Source organism: Trachemys scripta, chromosome 1, assembly GCF_013100865.1.
Source record: "Trachemys scripta elegans isolate TJP31775 chromosome 1, CAS_Tse_1.0, whole genome shotgun sequence".
NCBI lineage: Eukaryota > Metazoa > Chordata > Testudines > Emydidae > Trachemys > Trachemys scripta.
Window position 1 is genome coordinate 324,712,633 of NC_048298.1, and position 21,434 is coordinate 324,734,066.

Sequence of the window (21,434 nt, forward strand, 5' to 3'; positions counted from 1 at the left end):
GCTTATGCTCTAATAAATTTGTTAGTCTCTAAGGTGCCACAAGTACTCCTGTTCTTTTTTTGTATTTATTTGACTCTCTTTTAGAGGCTTCAGTGTGTTTTGTAGTTAGTCTGATCATAGTGCACTTTGGGCCCTATACTGCTGTCCATTGCATGGTGCAGAGAGTAATCAATGGGTCTTTTAGCATGTACTTAAGCATTTCCCTGAACTGGGGACATAGCTGTGGATTTCAATTAAAATATATTTGAAATGTTTACATATAATTGAGCTGAAAGGGCGGGTTTTTTGTCTTTTCAAGCAGCCAGATTATTTTTGTGCTCCAGTCAGTCATGGTAAAGGTTGACACAAATATCTATCCTGGCAAATATAGGTTGGGAGTTTCCAAAGTGCTCAATACTTGGTCAAATGTAGATTTCAGAGGGAGCGGCCTCAGGCCAGTACTGAAGCATTTTTGAAAATCCCGCTTTTAATGCTTGGACTTCACTTGCTGACGAGGTATTGCATTGGTTGCACTCCAGATTGTCAAAAAAGGAAAATGTCGCAAATGTATAGTGAGGGATGATATGGAGTTTTGGAAATCCAGGCCAATGATGATTGTGAAGAAGGATGAAAGATGATCTTCAGGTTGATGTATAAAGTGTCTGGTTCTACAATCACTATACAAACCTGGTGACAAGTTTCAGAGTGGTAGTCGTGTTAGTCTGTATCAGCAAAAACAACAAGGAGTACTTATGGCACCTTAGAGACTAACAAATTTATCTGTCCATAAGCTTTTGTGGGCTAAAACCCACTTCATTGGATGCATGGAGTGGAAAATATAGAGGCAGGTATAAATACACAGCACATGAAAAGATGGGAGTTGCCTTACCATGGGGGGGAGAGGGTAAGTGCTAACGAGCCAATTCAGTTAAGGTGGAAGTGGGCTATTCTCAACAATTGACAAGAAGGGGTGAATACCAAGGGAGGAAAAATCACTTTTGTAGTGCTAATGAGGCCAATGTAATCAAGGTGGCCCATTTCAAACAGTTGACAAGAAGGTGTGAGTATCAGCCGGGGGGGGGGGGAATTAGTTTTTGTAGTGACCCATCCACTCCCAGTCTTTATTCAGGCCTAATTTGATGGTGTCCAGTTTGCAAATTAATTCCAGTTCTGCAGTTTCTCATCGGAGTCTGTTTTTGAAGTTTTTTGTTGTTGAAGAATTGCCACTTTTAAGTCTATTATTGAGTATTCAGGGAGATTGAAGTGTTCTCCTACTGGTTTTTGAATGTTATAATTCTTGGTGTCTGATTTGTGTCCATTTATTCTTTTGCGTAGAGACTGTCCGGTTTGGCCAATGTACATGGCAGAGGGACATTGCTGGCACATGATGGCATATATCACATTGGTAGATGTGCAGGTGAATGAGCCCCTGATGGTGTGGCTGATGTGTTTAGGTCCTATGATGGTGTCCCTTGAATAGATATGCGGACAGAGTTGGCAACGGGGTCTGTTGCAGGGATTGGTTCCGAGGTTAGTGTTTTTGTGTGGTGTGTAGTTGCTGGTGAGTAATTGCTTCAGGTTGGGGGGCTGTCTGTAAGCGAGGACTGGCCTGTCTCCCAAGGCCTTTGAAAGTAAGGGATCATCCTTCAGGATAGATCCTTGATGATGCGCTGGAGAGGTTTTAGTTGGGGGCTGTAGGTGATGACTTGTGGCGTTCTGTTACTTTCTTTGTTGGGCCTATACTGTAGTAGGTGACTTCTGGGTACCCTTCTGTCAATCTGTTTCTTCACTTCACCAGGTGGGTATTGTACTTTTAAGAATGCTTGATAGGTGTTTGTCCTGTAGATCCTGTAGGTGTTTGTCTCTGTTTGAGATATTGGAGCAAATGCGGTTGTATCTTAGAGTTTGGCTGTAGACAATGGATCATGTGATGTGATCTGGATGAAAACTGGAGCCATGTAGGTAAGTGTAGCGGTCAGTAGGTTTCTGGTATAGGGTGGTTGTTTATGTGATCATTGCTTATTTGCGCCGTAGTGTCTAGGAAGTGGATCTCTTGTGTGGATTGGTCCAGGCTGAGGTGAAATCTTGGTGGAATTCCTCAAGGACCTCCTTCCCATGGGTCCAGATGATGAAGATGACATCAATGTAGCGCAAGTAGAGTAGGGGCGTTAGGGGACAAGAGCTGAGGAAGCGTTGTTCTAAGTAAGCCATAAAAATGTTGACATACTGTGGGGCCATGCAGCTACCCATAGCAGTCCCGCTGACTTGAAGGTATAAATTGTACAAATGAGACATCAAGAATTATAACATTCAAAAACCAGTAGGAGAACACTTCAATCTCCCTGGACACTCAATAACAGACTTAAAAGTGGCAATTCTTCAACAACAAAAAACTTCAAAAACAGACTCCGATGAGAAACTGCAGAACTGGAATTAATTTGCAAACTGGACACCATCAAATTAGGCCTGAATAAAGACTGGGAGTGGATGGGTCACTACAAAAACTAATTTCCCCCTGCTGATACTCTCACCTTCTTGTCAACGGTTTGAAATGGGCCACCTTGATTTCACTGGCCTCATTAGCACTACAAAAGTGAATTTTCCTCCCTTGGTATTCACCCCTTCTTGTCAACTGTTGAGAATAGCCCACTTCCACCTTCATTGAATTGGCTCGTTGGCACTGACCCCCCAGTTGGTAAGGCAACTCCCATCTTTTCATGTGCTGTGTATTTATACCTACCTCTGTATTTTCCACTCCATGCATCTGATGAAGTGGGTTTTAGCCCACAAAAGCTTATGGACAGATAAATTTGTTAGTCTCTAAGGTGCCACAAGAACTCCTTGTTGTTTATACAAACCTGATATCTTTACTACAATGTATTGTTCTCAATGTTGCCCTTCTGAGCAGATCAGAAAACAGATGAGCAACAAGAGACAAATGAAAATGTACAAGGAAGTGAGTAACAGGATCTTTCCATCAACCAGTGGATAGAACTCCACTGATTTGAAACTAAATCCATTTTATTTAATATCAACTAACTAATAAGTCTGGACTTTGTTTTTGTTACTAAATGCTGCAGCTCACAAAGCTAACTGCGTGCCAACAATGCCTTGCGTGTTTTCAATGTAACCTTGAGGTATAATTTCAGTTTCGGGGTAATTGGACTGAGAGACCTTGTCTTGTTTGGGATGCACGTGTGTGACATCTGGGGAGGAATTGTACATGGTTGCTACAACATTTGCATGCACACTTAACCTTGGTTGTATCTGGCATGCTGCCAAATTGGTGGTACTTGTCTGCCATGGGAAATGATAGTGCATGACATTGTAGCAAAAGCAGTTAGTGCAGTTTTGCAAACATCATGTATAGTGCCTAAGTCCTCAACCCGGAGGCTTTGAACAGGTGTTGGGAGGGGGTGGTGTCACCTTACCTTTCCCATATTCCTAAATGGGGCTGGACTCCTGGGATGGAAAAGATCATGCAATAGCATAAGGTTGAGAAGCATTGGTTTGGTATAAATCGTTACTTGCAAGGCCAGCTTCTGCACTGTTGCTATGGACAATGTATTAAATTAAGAATTCGGCAGTGTAATTAAATGAAAATACTTTTGAAGGTGAACAGACATGCTTTAGATACCGAATCATTATCAGAATACATTATATGTAACCAAATCAGAATATTTGAAAATTACTTCCTCTTCTGGGTCTAAACCCTGCTCATTTAATGTATGAATAATCCCATTGACATGAATGAGACTAATTGCATGAGTAAGGAGAGCAGGGCTTGGCCTTTATTTACTGATCAAAAGCCATAGTTCTGTTATCTCAGCTACATTTAGTGACAGTGTTCATGTCTAAAAAGCACGGTTCCTCCTTCTGTTCTAGGAGGAAATCAGAAACCTTAAGAGTTGGCAAGTAAAAGTTTTTTTTAAAGTTAATCTTTAAATTTGTGATCAAAACTTTCATTCAGCACTTGGGTTAGTGTAATATATTGTATTATATGCAAAAATTATATTTTATGTACAGCACAACATAGTGAATCAAGGTTCTTTAGCCTGTTGTACAGGTCAGACTAGGTGACCATAATGGTCTCTTCTACCCTTAAAATTGATGAATCTATAAAATATCTTGCATACAAGTTACATGTGAATACAGCATGTGCATGTAAATGTATTTTTGTCCAAAGTAGTCTATCCCAATCTCTGCTTATTAGGACCAAGTTTGGTTATTGTCAGAAGGCAGGATATTTTTAAAACTTGAATTGCTGCTCTTTAGTCTCCACAGTGCCGTCAGACCTGGATAACCAGTTTTCAAATCCTGAAAAACTCAAAAGATTGAGCCAGTCAGTACCAGCATTTCTACAAGAAGAGGCAAGTATCTGATTTTAAAAAAATAGTATAAAGAGGAGTAATTTTCATATATTATTTTTGGGGGCCTTCCAGGTCAGCTTACTTTTGAATCAGTTGTGTGGAGTTGGGATTTCTTCTCAGTGTAACTTACACTACCTGTACCAGGGCCGGCTTTAGGACCTGCGGGGCCCGATTTGAATACCCAGCGGCGGTCCAGATCTTCAGCGGCACTTAGGCGGCGGTGGGTCCTTCACTCGGCTCTGGGTCTTCCATGGCACTGCCACCGAAGACCCGGAGCGGACCCCCCGCTGCCGGCTGAGCAAAAATAATTAAAAAATTAAAAAGGCCCTCTTAGGCGCAGGGTCCAATTCCGGGGAATCGGGGGAATCGGCCTAAAGCCGGCCCTGACCCTGTACACCAGAACTTGAACAGAGGTGGCCAGAAATAGTATGTAGGCAATTCCCTCTTTCAGAAATCTCAGCCCAAGTAGCAATGCTCAGTTCCTGGGATGCAACTCTCCATCAAGAACTGATGCTAGTTAGAGCAATTAAGACCGAGAGCAAACCCTCTTGCTGTTTGCAACAGCTTCCCTTAAACAATCTCAATCAAAAAACTAACAACACAGTATTTTTTCAGACTGTACACTGCTCACATGCTAAGAAAGAGAGCTTGTAAGAAGATGTGTAATATTCCCATCAGGTGACTTCTCCCATAACCGTATGCTGGGGAGATCAGCTTGGTAGCCTGTCTGAGACTGGGGTTCAGTTAGAAATCTGTCTCATTCCCTGAATCAGTAGATGCTCAGTGTTGCAGACAGCATGCTCTGCTCTTGTGGGTAAAGCATCTGAGCTAGTTGAAAGTCCGCTGGCTTCTTAAGAAGCAGTTGTTGATGGGCCGTGGAGTGAATCCTTTGGGCCTCATCTGTGTATGCCAAAAACAAAACCTGTAGTTGACCAGGGTTGTCCATGTTGTCATCTAAAAATACCTGAGCCTTGTCTACACTATAGCTCCAATTACTATAATCACTGGTGGAGTTGCATTAGTGGATGCCAGAACAGCAATGACTTAAGAACACAGATGTCCTAAAAATGAGCACCCACATTGCTACCTGCAGGATTCTCTCTCTCCCCGTGCCATGCTGCCCCAGTTGCAGTCCGCATGGGGTGCCTGAGCTGGATCCCTTCACTGTAGAAAAGAGGAGACCGCTGACGGGGTGTTCTGTTTATGGACTCAGTCTGAAATTTGGCCCCACCCCCAGTCCAAAATATTCCTAATTTGGTGACCTGGGCATGCTCCTAAAGCACCTGTTTGATGGGTTTTTTGAATAAGATAGACCGTGTGCTGCTTCTAGCAAACAGGTGGATGGACAGGTGTTTCCACGGGCATGTGTCTGGCTGAGTAACACTGAACCCAAGTCTCCTGATGTAACTGCTAAAGCATCCCCCAAAAGCCATTTGTTGCCTTGTATGCTCCTCTACCATGAACGTTCTCCTTTAACGAAACCACTTGAATTGAATCAGATTTTAGCATGATAAATTGCATTATTATACTGAGCTGATGCATGAGAAAGCGAAACTGATGAGCCTTGTTAAACTAATCACTGCACGAAAGGTGTAAAAGTAAATTTTAGATCAAGATTTCAACTTGTAACACAGGTAGCAAACTCCAAAATGTGTGGCGTTTCCCTCTAACTTTTTTTGTTTTTTAGTACAACTAACTTCCCACATGCAAAGCAGAAGCATGATCTAATTTTAAGGAATTATTAATTGCTTGCACTGCACCACTGTGGGATATGGCTCCCAATATCCACAGAGCTCCAGTCTTTACAAGTCTGCTTTTTAAAATTATAACAACTTTTAACTGTGTTCCTTGTGACTTCTGAATGCCCACGCTGGCTTTCTTTGTGTGATGTCTTGTAGAGTGACAGAGACACTGATACAACATCAGAAAGCAGTTATCCTCATGGCAGAATCAAGAAGAGCCCCAGCTCTCTAACCAATCTTAGTGGCTCTTCTGGCATGGCGTCCTTGTCTTCTGTATGTAAACCAAAGCTTGTTTTAATGGCACTCTGCTTTTGCCAAACCTTTGTGTCGCTCCCCTTCCTTCATATCTCTCTCTCTCTAGACTTCATCACTATAGTATCAGAGGTTATGTAAAGTTGTCTAGTGCTCCATTTTTTTGACCTTAGACCTTTTTGACTATATGAATGTAACAGACTGAATTATTTTTATTTTATTTTCAAAGGATTGATGCCATTACAAATGCCTTTCATTACTACAACAGATAGATTTATTGTATATTATCGTAGTGGATAGGACCCCCAGACATGGATCAGGACCCCACTGTGCTAAGCACTGTACAAATACAGACCAAAAAGGCAGTCCCTCCCCCAAGAAGCTTACAATCTAAGTAGAAGAATAGAGGCAACAGATGGATACTGACAGACTGGGGAGTACAAGGAAGCAGTGAGACAATAGTAGTCAGCATGATGGGCAGGGGCCTAAACCATTGCCAAGTTTTCTTTGCAGACATCGTGACAAAGGAGTGTTTCGCGCAATTTGAAGGGGGACAATGAGAATAAAAAGCCATCCACTTGTATATCTGTCTTACCCTTCTTCCAATCTACCTAGGGTGAAACTTTCAAAAGTGACTTAGGTGCCTAGATCACTTAGGCATTCTTGAAAATTTTACACCTAATCTCTTTTGGGCATTTATAGAGTATCCGTCACCAGAGTATTGAGGCCCCATTTTCTGTGGGAAAGAAAATATAGAGCCATGAAAATAATATCCGAAGACTCTGATTGGAATATGCTGTATATGGTGTGCTCTTTACTTTGTTTCTTGTATATTATGCAATAAAGAATACTTTGCGCTTCTACATAGCACCTTTCACTTGAGTTTTTGGAAGCTTACAATCATCATCTTATAATAAAAGCTAGTGAAATGTAAATATTTCTCATTGGATGGATTAAAATCCCTTTCAACGAAAACCATGTTTCAAAAGTACATCTAAGTGGAATACAGTTGGTTTCTTTACTGTCTCTGAATTGAGTGCCGATGAATTTTTTAAATATTTCCCATTCTAATAATATATATGTCTGACCAAAAGCATAGACTAAAATAATTTTTTTTCCCTTTTCATGTGTACAGGTGAGCGGAAGTGTAATGAGCATCTACAGTGGTGACTTTGGCAATGTGGATGTGAAAGGCCACATTCAGTTTGCCATTGATTATGTAGAACAGCTGAAGGAGCTCCATATTTTTGTTTCCCAGTGTAAAGATTTGGCAATTGCAGATGTTAAGAAACAACATTCAGACCCGTAAGTGTAATTAGGGTTGCACAGTTTTTCCTAACACAAGAAGTGTAGACAGAGCCTTTCAATCATAATTATTTTGGTCTTCAAAAAGAAAACAAAAAAAGAGAAAATACACAAGTGAAGTACATGCCACCTTGGTTCCTTGCACTGAATTGAACATAAATGGCTGACTGGCTTTACAGATAGCAGTTCCTAGAGATTTTAAGACTCATTTATAGAGAACACAAAGGTATAACTGTTGTGCACACACAGGTACATTCTATGTGATTTCTGACCTGTGTATTTATTTCCATAGCAAAGAATATAGGAAGCCCAATTTATTAGGAACTTCAAATTCTATTTTTGATGATCAAATTAATAATCTGCATGGTAAATTCCCAGTTTTGTGTGTCCAGATTTAGATTGGCACATCCAAATATGAGATTTGGATATCCCAGCAAAAAGTCTAGACATTCTGCCCTGGGAAGGGCAGGGGACAAGATGATCCAACACGTGTCTTCTGTCTCTAATTTCTGTGATTCTAAAGAGGGCTTTTACTTTTTATCAATAATGTAGAAACCATTAATGTTCATTCTTAAGGTGATTACTTATCGAAAACTCAGACCTACTGAAATGGTAAGTACTGAATGACTTAGAAATCACTAACTGAAGAGTGTACATTACAGTAACTGCATTGCTAACCAAGTTTATCTTCTGTAAAACTTGTATTTCACTTTTGGATTTGTGTATTTGTGGGGAAAAAACGACTGTCTTGAAGTTTTACACAATGTCTTGTTGCCCTTATCCGTCTGTCTGTTTAAATTTTTAGATATGTAAAGACTTACCTGCTTCCAGAGAAATACAAGCTGGGGAAAAGGAAGACCTCTGTGAAAAAGAAAACATTGAATCCAGTCTATAATGAAATATTGCGGGTACTTATTTAATATTTACTAGGTGAACACATAAATGATGCAAATGTACATCTTGAAATACCAGGAATTGAGATTTTTCAAGGCCCCATATTCATGTGGCCCCAAAATAGAATCCTCCATTTTTATTCTGTGTTGAGTACTTTAAGTGGCGTTGTTGAATGTTTTTCCAGTTTGATACCTTAGATTCAGGATTTTAGTGTTTAGAGAAGAGGAAGAGACAGTAATATAATTAGCACTTTACATCCAGAGATCGCAAAACACTTTCCAAAAGTAAGGCTATTGTTTTCATTTCACAGATAAGGGAAACTGAAGCACAGAGCAAGTCAATGGCAAAAATTTCTTGAGGCCCCACCCTAACTATAGATAATGTTTTCACCCCTCAGCTCACAGAGAGCCGAGAAGCCCTTTCTTATCGCCCGGTATTGTAGTATGCAACTGCCCCATTGTGCCCCCTTGTGTTCAAGCATGGCACTACCAGCTCTCGCTCCCTCAGTTTCCTTTCCCAAGATGGATCTCCTTGGCTCTCCACACACAGGTCCATGCTGGAGATGTAGCTTGGCCCTTTGTCCAAATCACAAACAAACGTAACCCCAAAAGTCCAACTGAAAGTCCCAGTAAACAAAAAGGTTTTCCTGTCCTTTATGGATTCTCTTCAGCAGGCTCTCTAGGCCCTATTCTCAGCCCTTTTTTGGGCTACCTTTGAGTCTTCCCTCATAAGAACATAAGAATGGCCATATTGGGTCAGACCAAGAGTCCATCCAGCCCAGCATCCTGCCTGCCAACAGTGGCCAATGCCAGGTGCCCCAGAGGGAGTGAACCTAACAGGCAATGATCAAGTGATCTCTCTCCTGCCATCCATCTTCACCCTCTGACAAACAGAGGCTAGTTCATATAGAGCACTGGCCTCCAGGCTGGTTCCCTTGGAGTATCTGGCCTCCTGCAGACTCTGGCTCAGGGTCTACCACAGCAGCTTGTTTGCTCCCTGTGATTCCAACCCAGTCTGAGCTCTCTGTCCTTCTGTAAGGCCCAGTTGTCCATTAAGCTATCACTTGATCCCAATAGGCTGGAAAGCAGCTAACTTATTATGGCACAGATGGGACCAGACATTCTGTGACACCCAGCGTATCCTTTCCTTTCACTTATACATGTATTTCCTCAACTAGCATTGGACAGAGTGACTTGGTTTCTGAAAACAGGTATGGAGGGAAGTATGGTCTAGTGGTCTGAGCACAGGATTGGAGATCAGGCACTCCTGAGTTCTGTTCTGTTCTAAACTCGCCATTGACTTTTGTAACCTCAGCAAGTAGCTTAATTTCTCCATCTGCAAAATGGGGATAATATTTCGCTAGCTCACAGGAGTGCGGTGAAGATTAAATAACTGTATGTACAGATATTTGAAGATAGCTGGCCAAGTATTATTCAGTATGTTTGGATCTACTGAATTGGATGTACTGATTTTTCTGCATTTCTTACGAACAAATGTGAGATGAATATGAATTTAAACTGTTTGAACTAGAGTCTCAAATATGTAAGTGGCCATAATTTTCTACATGTTTCTAAATGGGTTGTTGAAAGGAGAAGGCCAGTCGTACTGGGAAATCCAATTCTCGATCACTCCTGGATTCTTGAGTGTTGATGAAATAGTCCCTTGCATAGGTGCTGCTGCACCCCCTGGCTTTAAGTGGTTTCCATTATATATGGGGTTTACAGTTTGGTTCAATGGTTCTCCGCACCCCCACTGTACAATTTGTTCCAGCGTCTCTGCTGCCTTGTTTAAATTGTAATTATTTTGCTTCACTCTTCTTGCAGTATAAAATTGACAAGGCACTGGTAAAGACCCAGAGACTGAATCTCTCTGTCTGGCACAATGACACCTTTGGGCGCAATAGTTTCCTAGGTGAGGTGGAACTTGATTTGGGAACATGGGACTGGAATGACAAACTGAATAAGCAGATGAACTGGTACCTGCTTAAGCCTAGGGTAAGTTCTTAGGTGTTTATTGTATTGCATGTACGAATGAGACGTGATCTCTATCCAGTCACAGGCTTCTGCCCATCTTTATATTCTGAGGTCCCCCATTCTCTCATTTTTTTCCTGCTTGAGCATTTTTGTTGTGGCTACAGTTATAGAAATGCTTCTTGCAGGCAGATAAGACATACAATGTTAAGACCTTTCCTTGTGCCAATGAGTGGCTTGCCAGTAGGGATGCTTTCAGAGAGAAGCAGTTTGTACCCCCAGGAGTCTGACTCTGTTCTCTCGACCAGCCTGAGGAATGGGAATCCCAAGTTGAACTTCCAGCCTTTGTGGCTACATATTATTACTGGAGGCATAGACCATCAATTGCATCCCCTTGCAGATAGAGTAATTTATATATACAGGATACATATTAAAATGATGCTACGCTTGATCCAAGGACATGGCTTCCAGAGAACACTGTACTGGTATAGCTAAAGGCTGTGTGGGCACTCTCAACTTGGTTTACAACTGGCTTAAGTCAATTCTAGCTAAATTTTAAGTAAACCACTACTTCTAAATCAAATTGTGTCCACACGGCCTTTTTGCATTGGTTTAACTAAACTGGTTTAAAATTTTCTGCAAGTAAGTAGGTAAGGCCTTAGCCAAAAGCCAAAGAGGTGGCAAGTGGTCTTCTAATTAAAGTAGTTCTACAGGATAGTAACAAGCATTCTATCCGCTTAGAGCCTACCTATTTTTGAAAGTTGCTTTGGTATTTTAGTCTGCATGTTACTTTTTACAGTGCTCAAAAGTGTGCTAGGTGCTTCCAAATGCACATAAGAAAAGGCTACTACTCCAAAGAGCATATGTTCTAATTTTAGACATGACACAATGAAGGGTGGGAGGGCAGCAAAACTGTGGAGAAATCTCTTTTGAGAATGATCTACAATCATAGGGTTTATCAGTACCTTAGCAAAAGAGGCACCTATCTACATCTGAAGGCCCACTCCAGGGGTTAAACTCCTCCCATAAACTCTTGTTTGCCTGCAAACTGAGGAAGGTAAGAATGCAAGAAAATCTTCAGTTGTCAATAGAGGAATTCTGCTTCACATCATAATTCACTAAAACCTATCACTCCTGTAGAAAACTTTTGCATAGCAATTTGTACATGTAATCTATAATGGCTACCCATTTGTGTGAAGTAGAATTTCTAATAAGTATCAAAGCAAAATTTCCTGCTTTCTGGCATTGCCTCATTACAAGTGAGACACACAAGGAATGCTATAAAAAGGGGTATTGCATTATACCAGGACGTGACCAGAGTTTTTTGTTTTAATTTTCAGACTCCAGCAGCAGCTCTTGAACTAGAGAACAGAGGAGAGATTAAACTAGCCCTTCAGTATGTCCCACAGCCTGTCGGGGGTATGTGCTCATTCTTTATTTTGTTTGTTTTAGTTTCGATAGCCTCTTGGGAATATATTTCCCAAAGTTCAACTACCTTTTTCCTAAAGAGTAGAAATTTTTCTATAGAATCAAGCTTACCTGACCATGAACTCACTTCAGGACCATGACTTATTCAGTGTTTTTTATTAAGGAAGCAAGACACTCTTGTTATATAAATCTATGTAGTAAGATTCCAAGATTGTCACTCCAAAGTCTAGAAGGTCTGAATCGGAATTAAGTGATGGAAACCGCTACAAGCACAGTTGAGAGCTCTTTTTGTTTTACAATATCATCGGGCTCAGTCATCATTGGGATTCAGTCTGTTACCATTCAGTTTAAGTTCTCAGCTATTTTCAGCTTTTTTTTATACACACGACGTTAGGAATTACACCTGGATGATAGCATGGGCTTTTAGCGACTAGTTGGATTACATACCTAATAGAGCAGGAGGAATGAGATCCTGCTTCACCACTAGTTACTGTAGTGCTCATTAACAGTCAGGCAAACACCCGTATGCTAAGCAAACAGTAGCTGTGCACTGAGCTCAAGAGGCAGTGAATGTGGGAAAGAACGATAATTGCTTAGTACCTAGTTTATAATAGTGATAATGATCTGAGTCATTTGTTATCTGACAATTAATAATTGGCTGGGGTGGGCTGGCACCCAATAAGAAACGAATTCACTCCTTCCTGTCAGCATCTTCGGTAGCTGAGTTGGGCACGATGGAGGCAATTGGGAAGTAAGAAGAAGAGTAGAGGAATCCTCTCAAGATCAGATCAGTGACCATTTAGATGCTTTGGCATGTGCACTTAAATCTTATCTTTGGGTGCTCTTTGAGTATTAGTTCACACCAGCTGCAGGCAGGTAAGTTGTAAAGCTGGCCCCAGCTGTGCCAGTGTGTATGCAAAACAAGCAAATTGTGCACCTATTTACTATTTCCCACAAAAGAGAGGGTAAGTATTAGAGGATAGGAGTTACCTCACCCGCCATTGAAATTTTGCCATTTCTGAGGAGGAATGTGGCACAGTACAACAGCAAGTGAGGATTTGGGACAGGAAGTCTAGAATAACCTCATCTAACTGAAACTACAGGGAAATGCACCTGCCCTTCTGTCTGCTTTCTTCGGGATTTGTTTGGCATACATACAGTACAAATGCCTTTGTTTGGTATGATGGCTGTGAATTTATTTCCTCCCAAATTTAAACAGTCACCTTCTCTGACTTCTTCCCTCCTTTTGCCGCTCACATTTAATTTCTAAGGGGAGTGAATATTGGTTTCCTATTTGTCTCTTCCGAAGGTAACAAGACCCCGTCCACTGGAGAGGTCCACATCTGGGTGAAGGAATGCAATGACCTCCCTCTCCTGAGGGGCAACAAGATCAACTCTTTTGTTAAATGGTAACCGCAATAGTGGGATGAATAAAATTATGCTAATTAATCCTCCCTTAATTCATGCATGTGAGAGTGAGAGACTTCCCAGATGCTGCCTTGCAAGATGCCCTGTGGGGCTGTTGCATTTCACTCACCCGTGGGACACCATGTATATGGCGAGTTCCAACCTTGCACTTTATGCCCCGATTTCCTGGTTGATTGACTGGCTAGTCAAAACTGACTGCCATTCCCATCAACCACCAGGGCTAACTCTAATGCAACTAGCTTTATTTATTGTGCATTTTAAATAAACCAGGTTGGAGTGGATGGATGGATGTCCTACTTGGAGGGAAGCCATGCAGTAGGTGGGAAAGGAGGGAAAACTGCCCTGTCTCCTCTCCCTCCCGGCAGGGGATTATAAAGCCATAGGGAGGCCATTAGAGACCAAGTGACTGAGGAATCTCTGGCAGCAGCAAGACAAGCAGGGCACTCACTGGCTGGAAATCAATAACTGAGTTCTCCTAAGTCTCCTCCCTGCCCCATCCACCTATCTCTTCCATCTTCTAAGGTGTGGAGGTGATTAGTTCCAACAGCCCTGACCTCAGGCTCTCTGAAGAGGGCGGGCATGTTTCCTCTTCCCCCAATCTCAGAGCCCATAGTATATTAATGAGAATGTCAACCTGTAGCTATATTATTCATATAAAAGAGAATGTTAATGTAGCCCTCAGTTTTTTTTAATATAATCTGCCAGTGTTTTCTCTTTCCAAAGTACCATTCTTCCAGATACTAGTAGGAAAAGTCGCCAGAAAACAAGAGCAGTGGCGAAAACTACAAGCCCAGTGTTCAACCACACCATGGTTTATGATGGCTTTAGAGCTGATGATTTGAAAGAAGCATGTGTAGAACTTACAGTCTGGGACCACAACAAACTAGCCAATCGCTTTCTGGGAGGTCTCAGGATAGGAATGGGAACAGGTACTGATCATTTATTAAATTAATCCTTAACTTGCAAAATACAACCTGGATCTCCATTTACTTGTCTTGCCTCTCCATTTTTCCCTCTGTGTGCAAAATATCACTGAGCAAACTTGCAGGCATTAGGCTTAATTTAGAAAATCACCTTTCATGCAGCGGGGATCCCAAAATGCAGTACACAGTCACAGAGCAGGAGTAGGGTCCTGTTAAGGGGTACAGGCAAGTTAGAGAAGATCTCAGATTAGATTAGAAATCTTATGTCTCTCTTTCCATAAATGTACATAGCACTTTACAAAGCACAAAATACACAGTCTCTGCACCAAAAAACTTGCTATCAATTTATGAACTGATTCAGACACATAACCATGATGTGAAGATGGTAGTGCTCGGAGGAGGGATTCATGGAAGAAGGGGGTTTAAAGAAGGGAATTGAGGAAGAGAAGAGGTGCATATGGGAGAAATGTGAAGTGTCTTTCGGCAGAAGAGGCAACGTAAGAGTGAAGTTTGGTGGATAGAAGATGGAGATTGGTAAAAATGGAGGTGGGGAAAGAAGGAAATAAAAATGCAGATATATGTTGAGGCAAGATTGGAGGGGGCCTGGAAGATGAAGATTGTAGAGGTTGAATAAGAGGCAGTATAAAAAAAAGGAAGTCAGAGAAGGGACTCAGAGAAGTGTGACCAGAGCAGCAAAAGAAGAAAGAGGAATTTAGCATACAGTAAATGTAAAGCAGAAAACCCCAATTTCTGAGGTGTGTTTCTTTCAACTCTTTCCTTCTGTGAACTCCTTGGCAATTAACATGACAGATTTTTTTTCCCTATGGAAACCCAGTTAAGTGAGATCTTAGCAAGGTTATTGCTAAATCTTTCTAAGTTTGCAAAAATACATTTATTTTCCCTGAGTTGTACCCCATTTGGTAAATCTATTAACATTAATACTGTGGCTGGATAATCTTGAAATTATTAGTTACACATGGTAAGATAGGAATAATTAAATCAAACATTGCAGAATCATGAAGTAAATTCCCATCATCTTACATCCATATATAACATGCACCATGGGCTAGGTACATTCTGGCATGGTTTATTATCCTCTGAATTAGCTTAGTATTTGGCAAACAGTGTTCTTATGGCAATTGAAGTGTGATGTTCAGAGCATAAATTTTAAAAAAGGACAACTGGAGCACATGTGAAAAACTCCAGTCTAAAAATAAGATCTGTGGCAACACTAAACTTGAGTAAATACTTAAATCCCAATTCTCTTATGTCATGCCTACTAAAGTTAACTGAAAGTTAATGTCCGCAAGTCTTGGTGTTTTTAAAATTGTGGGGCAGCTAGACACTAAGGCAGTAAGTTCAACATCAATGAGTGATAAATAAGTAGAGTTGTACATGCTTCTAGTGTTGAGAATAGACCCTTTCAGTAGAACTGTGTGAAATGATCAATTTTGCTAAAATTGTGTTCCCAAATACTCAAGGTTTTGTTTCAAGGAGAAATTTGGCCTTCTTTCTTGACAGTAAAATTTGTGTGTTGAAAATAAACATTTTAAAATTAAAATATTAATATTCCCCAAGTAAAAGTGAAGTTGATTTTTTTCCCCTGATCCTCTTTGTCACTTTCATAGTGAAACCATCTCACCGCAAAATGACAATTCAGCCCGTGGAGAGGAAATGCCTTCTTTCCCCAAACTGAAGACAACAAGTAAAAAGTGTTTAAAGTTTCTTTAGCAAACTCATGGAAAAGTGACTTTTCCCAGAGAAGAGAACTTTTTAGCACAGTTCATTAGGATTATAATAGTCAAAAGCAAATTTAAAAATAAATATAAATTGGGGTCACAAATTTCAAACTTGACTCCTGAAATTAAGCAGCTAAACTTACATTTTGGTATCTGAATCAGTGACCTGATGCTATTTTTTTTTTTTCTTCCCAAGAGGTACTGAGCAACCACAGCTTCTGTCAATGGGAAAATCAGGCCACTGATTTAGATGCTGAACTTTAGGAACCAAAGTTTGAAAATATTGACTTACTTTCTTATTTACTAGGGATCCTGACAAGATGAGCTAATAAATAGCAAACAAGAAAAACCAAACACATGAGAATACTGAGATGTTATCTAGTTCCTATGTAGGCACAACTCCCATTAATTGGGTTTGATGGGAGTTGTACATGTATAGAAAATGCAGAATCACACCATGAAAATTGTCAGCTAACTCTGTAGGGTAAGTCAAAAGCTTTCAGAAGAGGGGAAATTGCTGATTTGTGTTCCTGTGTGGAGATTTGCCCTAGAGTCTACTCTTAACTGTGGTGGCAATTTTAAAAAAGTGCTTAAAGTTTCCTTTTAAATAATATCTTATGTTTTTCTAAGGCAAAAGCTATGGTACTGCAGTGGACTGGATGGACTCCACTTCAGATGAAACCACCCTATGGGAGAGAATGATGAGCTCGCCAAACACATGGGTAGAAGATACACTGCCACTCCGGATGATAATGGTAGCAAAGCTGACCAAATAAGATGACTTTCTAATTGCTAGTGTCCAAAATGTTTACTTGTTGGATCTTGGGAGGGGAAGGAAATAATAAAATGAGGAACTTGGAGGAATTCTATAAAAGTGTGTGTACTACAGTAGATCTGTAGACAGCCTCTGTTCTGTTATTTTATTTTGTGCTGCTAAATGTTACTACGTAATGCAAATTAAACTTTTCTGCTTTCAGATTATTTTTTTTTTTAAACTAAAGGCCTTTTACTTCTTGCTCACTGAAAATGAACTAAATAAAGAATATACTATTGAAATTCAGTGGTCCAATTACAAGGGGTGTGTTTGTGTGTGGGGTCACCTGGAATAGTGCAAAATGTTGGTGATTCGCTAAATAATGCACCCAAAAAGCAACAACTTAGTCTATTTCCCAGGGTCTTTTGTGTGGTATTTTAAAATAAGCTAACAGTAGGTCGCTATATTCATATTCACTGTGAGTTTGCAGCTTAATTTTAATGGTATGTTCAAGTCTCTGGCGGTTACACCCTTTGCTAGAGTTCATGACGGGGAATTCCATCTCTAGTTTTAAGTTCTCAGAGCTTGAGCCATAAAGAGGGTTTGACTGTATATGTAGTACATATACTAGTTTTGTTATTGTATCTCTAAATTATAGATTCTGTATGGACGCAATGAAGTTGAATTTACTGTATTTAAATGTTACTCTGAAGGATCTCTTCACCCATTAAGTTGCTCATTTTATTATTGATGAATAAATTGGATATTTATTTTAAGCGTAGACACTATCTGTACCCAAGTCTATTGTTGGATTGGTCTTTTGGGTGTGTCAAGACTTTTGTATGCACTTTGGTGCCACCACTACAACACAGCAGGAATTGTGTAGTTCTTTAAAGAACCTACACCGTATGAAATAGCAAGCAAATTTCAATTCTATAGCATTTTATGTAACTAAAAGTTTGAATGTAAAAAACATATAAATGTATTATTCTTACACTGTTTTTAACTAAAAGCAGCCTATTAAAGCTATAGTTGTGTTCAGAGAAGTAACTGCTCAATTAAAATACACATCTGATCAATTATACTATATTTGCATTTCATATCAAATATATCTGTGAAATTTTCATATTGCATTATTGAAAGTCACAGTACTCAAAATAAATGCATATGATGCACTTGCGTATTTATTTATTGCAACTACTATAGGTCTAGAATCTGGTAATGCATCCTATACTTTATTAAATTATGAATATGAATCAAGGGAGGGGGAAATTTTGAGAATTTCAAAAGTCACTAAAGGAGTTAAGTGCCCAATTCCCATTGACTTTCAATAGAAATTGAGTGTCTAACTACATTAGGCATTTTGGGTGGAATTTTTCAGAACCACCCATGTAGGGTCATGGTTGCATTGCTTCCAACTAACTTGGAAATCTCGATATTTCTGAAGCTTGGAGGTACAAAAATTGCCTGTTGTATCTTTTTATATATTATTTTTTTTTCTGAACTGAGGAGTGTATGTGCATAATTAATTTTTTTTTGTATTCACACTACATTCTGATTTGTTTGATGTGAGGAGGTGCATATTTTTATAAAGGACATTACCTGCACATTTGGTTGCACATGCAAAAGTAGATTATTGTGTGCACTATCTGCAACTTTCCACTGGCTAACTTATAAATATATAAGTGCATATTTTATGTGCAACTGAAGGCTTGTCTACATGGTGAATTAGCTCATGCGCAACATGCTGGGGTGCACGATCTGTGTGATCCCTGATGTGCAGTGATGTAGCACTATTTCAAACCGTGCTATGTCAGTGCATACTAGGGAACCTCTAATGTGAGCCAATAGAGTCCACACAGAAGTTAGTGTGGGACAGGCTTGTGAACACTAGAATTTACACCTCATCTGGGGCACACTAATGCACCACGTAGACAAGTCCTTGAATACATTATTTTTGTTTAAAAATAGTTTCAGGAGTTTATAGATAGGATTGGAACCGGGCATCTTTGGACTGAAACTCTTCAGACAGGGAGCCATGTAATAATCTTTTGTACAGACAGACATCTCTGGGAGTGCTCAAATTAGGATACCCAGACCAAGCCTTTGGTCAATTAGAATAGTAATCAGATATCCCATTTTTCCTTCATCATTCTTGGTATTGATACTAAGAGTATAATGCAGCTACCTCAAAAGCCAGTGCTCACCGGTACTCAAAATACATCATTATCATAATTTTATTTTAGATTTAAATTTAAAAAAAAAACGCACCCCTATAGAAGCTTTCCATGACCAAATAATTAATTACACTTGCAATCACCTGGCTAACCAGCAGCATTAAACAATTCTATATAAATTAACTTGAACAACCAATAAACCAAAGGAACAAAACAGACCCTTTAGCCCCTGTCAGGAACACAGCCTCAACCTTCCCCCAAAATCTTGGCAAATACATCGCTGTTGTAGCATGCCCAGAAGATTAAGTACTTTTCCAGACCAGCACATTGGGCTTTTTTCTACTAAGGCAAAAATGAGTCACTATATCAAACATGCCACCTTCAAGCCTACAGTGAACTATGCAAGGTCAACTGAGCCAGTCTCAACAGTAGCCTTTAAAAATATAGCAGTGCTCAGTAGTGCAGTGTTAGAAAACTGTAGGTTATCTTCATGAAAGCCCTGGTTCCCAGCCCGTTGATTTCAGTGGGCTTTGGCTCAGATCCTAAAAGCTATTACTTTCCTTTTAACAGCTAAGTTTACTAAGCTTTAGTGTTGTTTTACTGCGTAACCTCATACCCTAAAAGGAAAATACACTGGCTTCCACTCAAAGCCTTTTCAGTAGACTATATTGCGGTGCAAAGAAATGCAACAAATCAAATATCGAAGAAATTGCATTGTCTTTGGAAAACACATGCCAGTAAAATGGTATATGGGTTTATTTACAACACTGGAGCCTTAAAATTCCCTGTCCGGAAAACTGGCTTTTTCCTTTTAAATTGTTTTAACAGGAACTTAGTATTAATCAGTGCACTTACCCTGCGGGCAGGAAGAATTTTAACACTCGACGAATGTTGTGGTGAAAAGATCTAATATTTTTAAAACTGCATTTAACAAAAGTATTTACTTATTCGTAATAGTCCCTTGAATATTCTTCACTTAACAATATGGACTTTTTATCACTCTATGTGCAAACAACCCTACACTAAAGCACTATGTGCCTTTGACTAAGCTACTAACATTTGCTTTGACAGAAAAAAACCTAGAGGAATTTGTTTTTAATATCCAGGGTTCAGCTGTCAAGACAAAAGGCTTCAGGAAGCCAACTTCCTTGTTTGTTTTGCTTGGGTATGTCTCCACTGCAGCTGAGAGCAAGTGGGTAGCCAGCCTTGCACTAGCTTGGACTGAGCTAGCGCACTAAGAGCAGTGACACCATTGTGGCAGCAGCAGAGACTTGGGCTAGCCACCCAAGGTTAGACCCAGGGGGTCAGGTGTGTCACCTGTGCCACAACGTCCACGCTGGTGTTTTTACAGTGCTACCTTGGGCTGAGCTAGTGCGAGTTTGTCTATCCAGGCTGGAAGACTCACTCCCAGCTGCAGCAGAGACATACTCTGCCACCCTGCAGTCAAGGGAAGAAGGCTTCCATGTCATCCATAGCCAGGTCTCTCGGGGCATGTACTTGAGACACAGTACAAGAAGGCAAAAGACAACCTTCTAGGAAAGTGCATGCCAGTGAGTCAATAGCTGTCTTGAACTAAGCTCCAATTACTCTTTATGAAGGAGCCTATACGCTGTAAGCAGTTATGTGTTGATCACTTTTTAAGATAATAGACACCTGATGTCTGTTCTTCCAATGAACTTTCCTTCTGGCAAAACTGTCACAAGCCATAGTACATCAGCACTTCTGATGAGTCTAAAGTGCCTACTATCTTTTAAAAACATTGCTGTCAAGGCTGATTCCCCACTCTGGCACTTTGAGTGCAGAAGGTGGGGGCCCACAAGGATTCTAAAAATTAATACTGGCCACTCCAGGCTTGTATTAAATTCACAAGGTTACAGCTTTTCTCTGACCTCGGATGGTGGATGCTGCCACCACCTAGCTGCAAAACCCCTTTGAGGACCCCAGAAGGCACACTTGGAAATTCCTTCCTGTGGGGTACCCTCAAGCTCTTTCACACACACCCCACCCCAGGGAAGAGCTGAGAAAGAAAACAAAGGAAATCAGCTGTTGCCACCAGCTAATTAAACAACATATGCACAAACCTCTTAGGACACACAATCCAATCCTGTTCTTAAAAAAGGTACATTTTATTAAAAACAAAAGGAAAGAAAATACATTGAAAACTCAGCCTATTGCTAGATTTAAAAACCCCACTTACAAAAATTCAGCATCAAGAATAATCTTCTTGAGGTCCATCGTAAAGGTTACAAGCAAAACAAAAGCAGTTGGGGTTAGAACAGAACAGTCCACAAGCTATAAAGAAATAAATCCACTTGTGTCTTCCTAGACATTTCTTGATCTACTTACGTATCTGGAGGTTTCAAGTGAGTAGTTTCTAGGTATGGTTTAGATGATTTTTCATACCTAGCCCCAAGCTTCGTACAGATAGAACCAGCCCTGTCTCTGCTTCTTCGCGAGAACAACACAGACAGAG

General features: G+C 40.3%; 1 protein-coding gene across 11 annotated transcripts in view; it reads left to right on the forward strand.

The window, feature by feature from the left end:
* Positions 1-17,560, forward strand: part of SYTL2 (synaptotagmin like 2) — an 80,947-nt gene extending 63,387 nt beyond the window's left edge. For 5 of the 11 annotated variants that reach the window (XM_034759034.1, XM_034759036.1, XM_034759039.1 and 2 more), the window contains 10 exons: positions 2,888-2,935; positions 4,255-4,349; positions 6,248-6,364; positions 7,479-7,648; positions 8,454-8,556; positions 10,366-10,536; positions 11,853-11,931; positions 13,250-13,349; positions 14,092-14,297; positions 16,661-17,560. In XM_034759034.1, the coding sequence (XP_034614925.1) occupies positions 2,888-2,935; positions 4,255-4,349; positions 6,248-6,364; positions 7,479-7,648; positions 8,454-8,556; positions 10,366-10,536; positions 11,853-11,931; positions 13,250-13,349; positions 14,092-14,297; positions 16,661-16,806 (1,235 nt within the window). In that variant the 3' untranslated portion in view covers positions 16,807-17,560. The other 6 variants (XM_034759037.1, XM_034759031.1, XM_034759038.1 and 3 more) reach the window with 4 other exon arrangements.
* Positions 17,561-21,434: the final 3,874 nt, after the last annotated feature.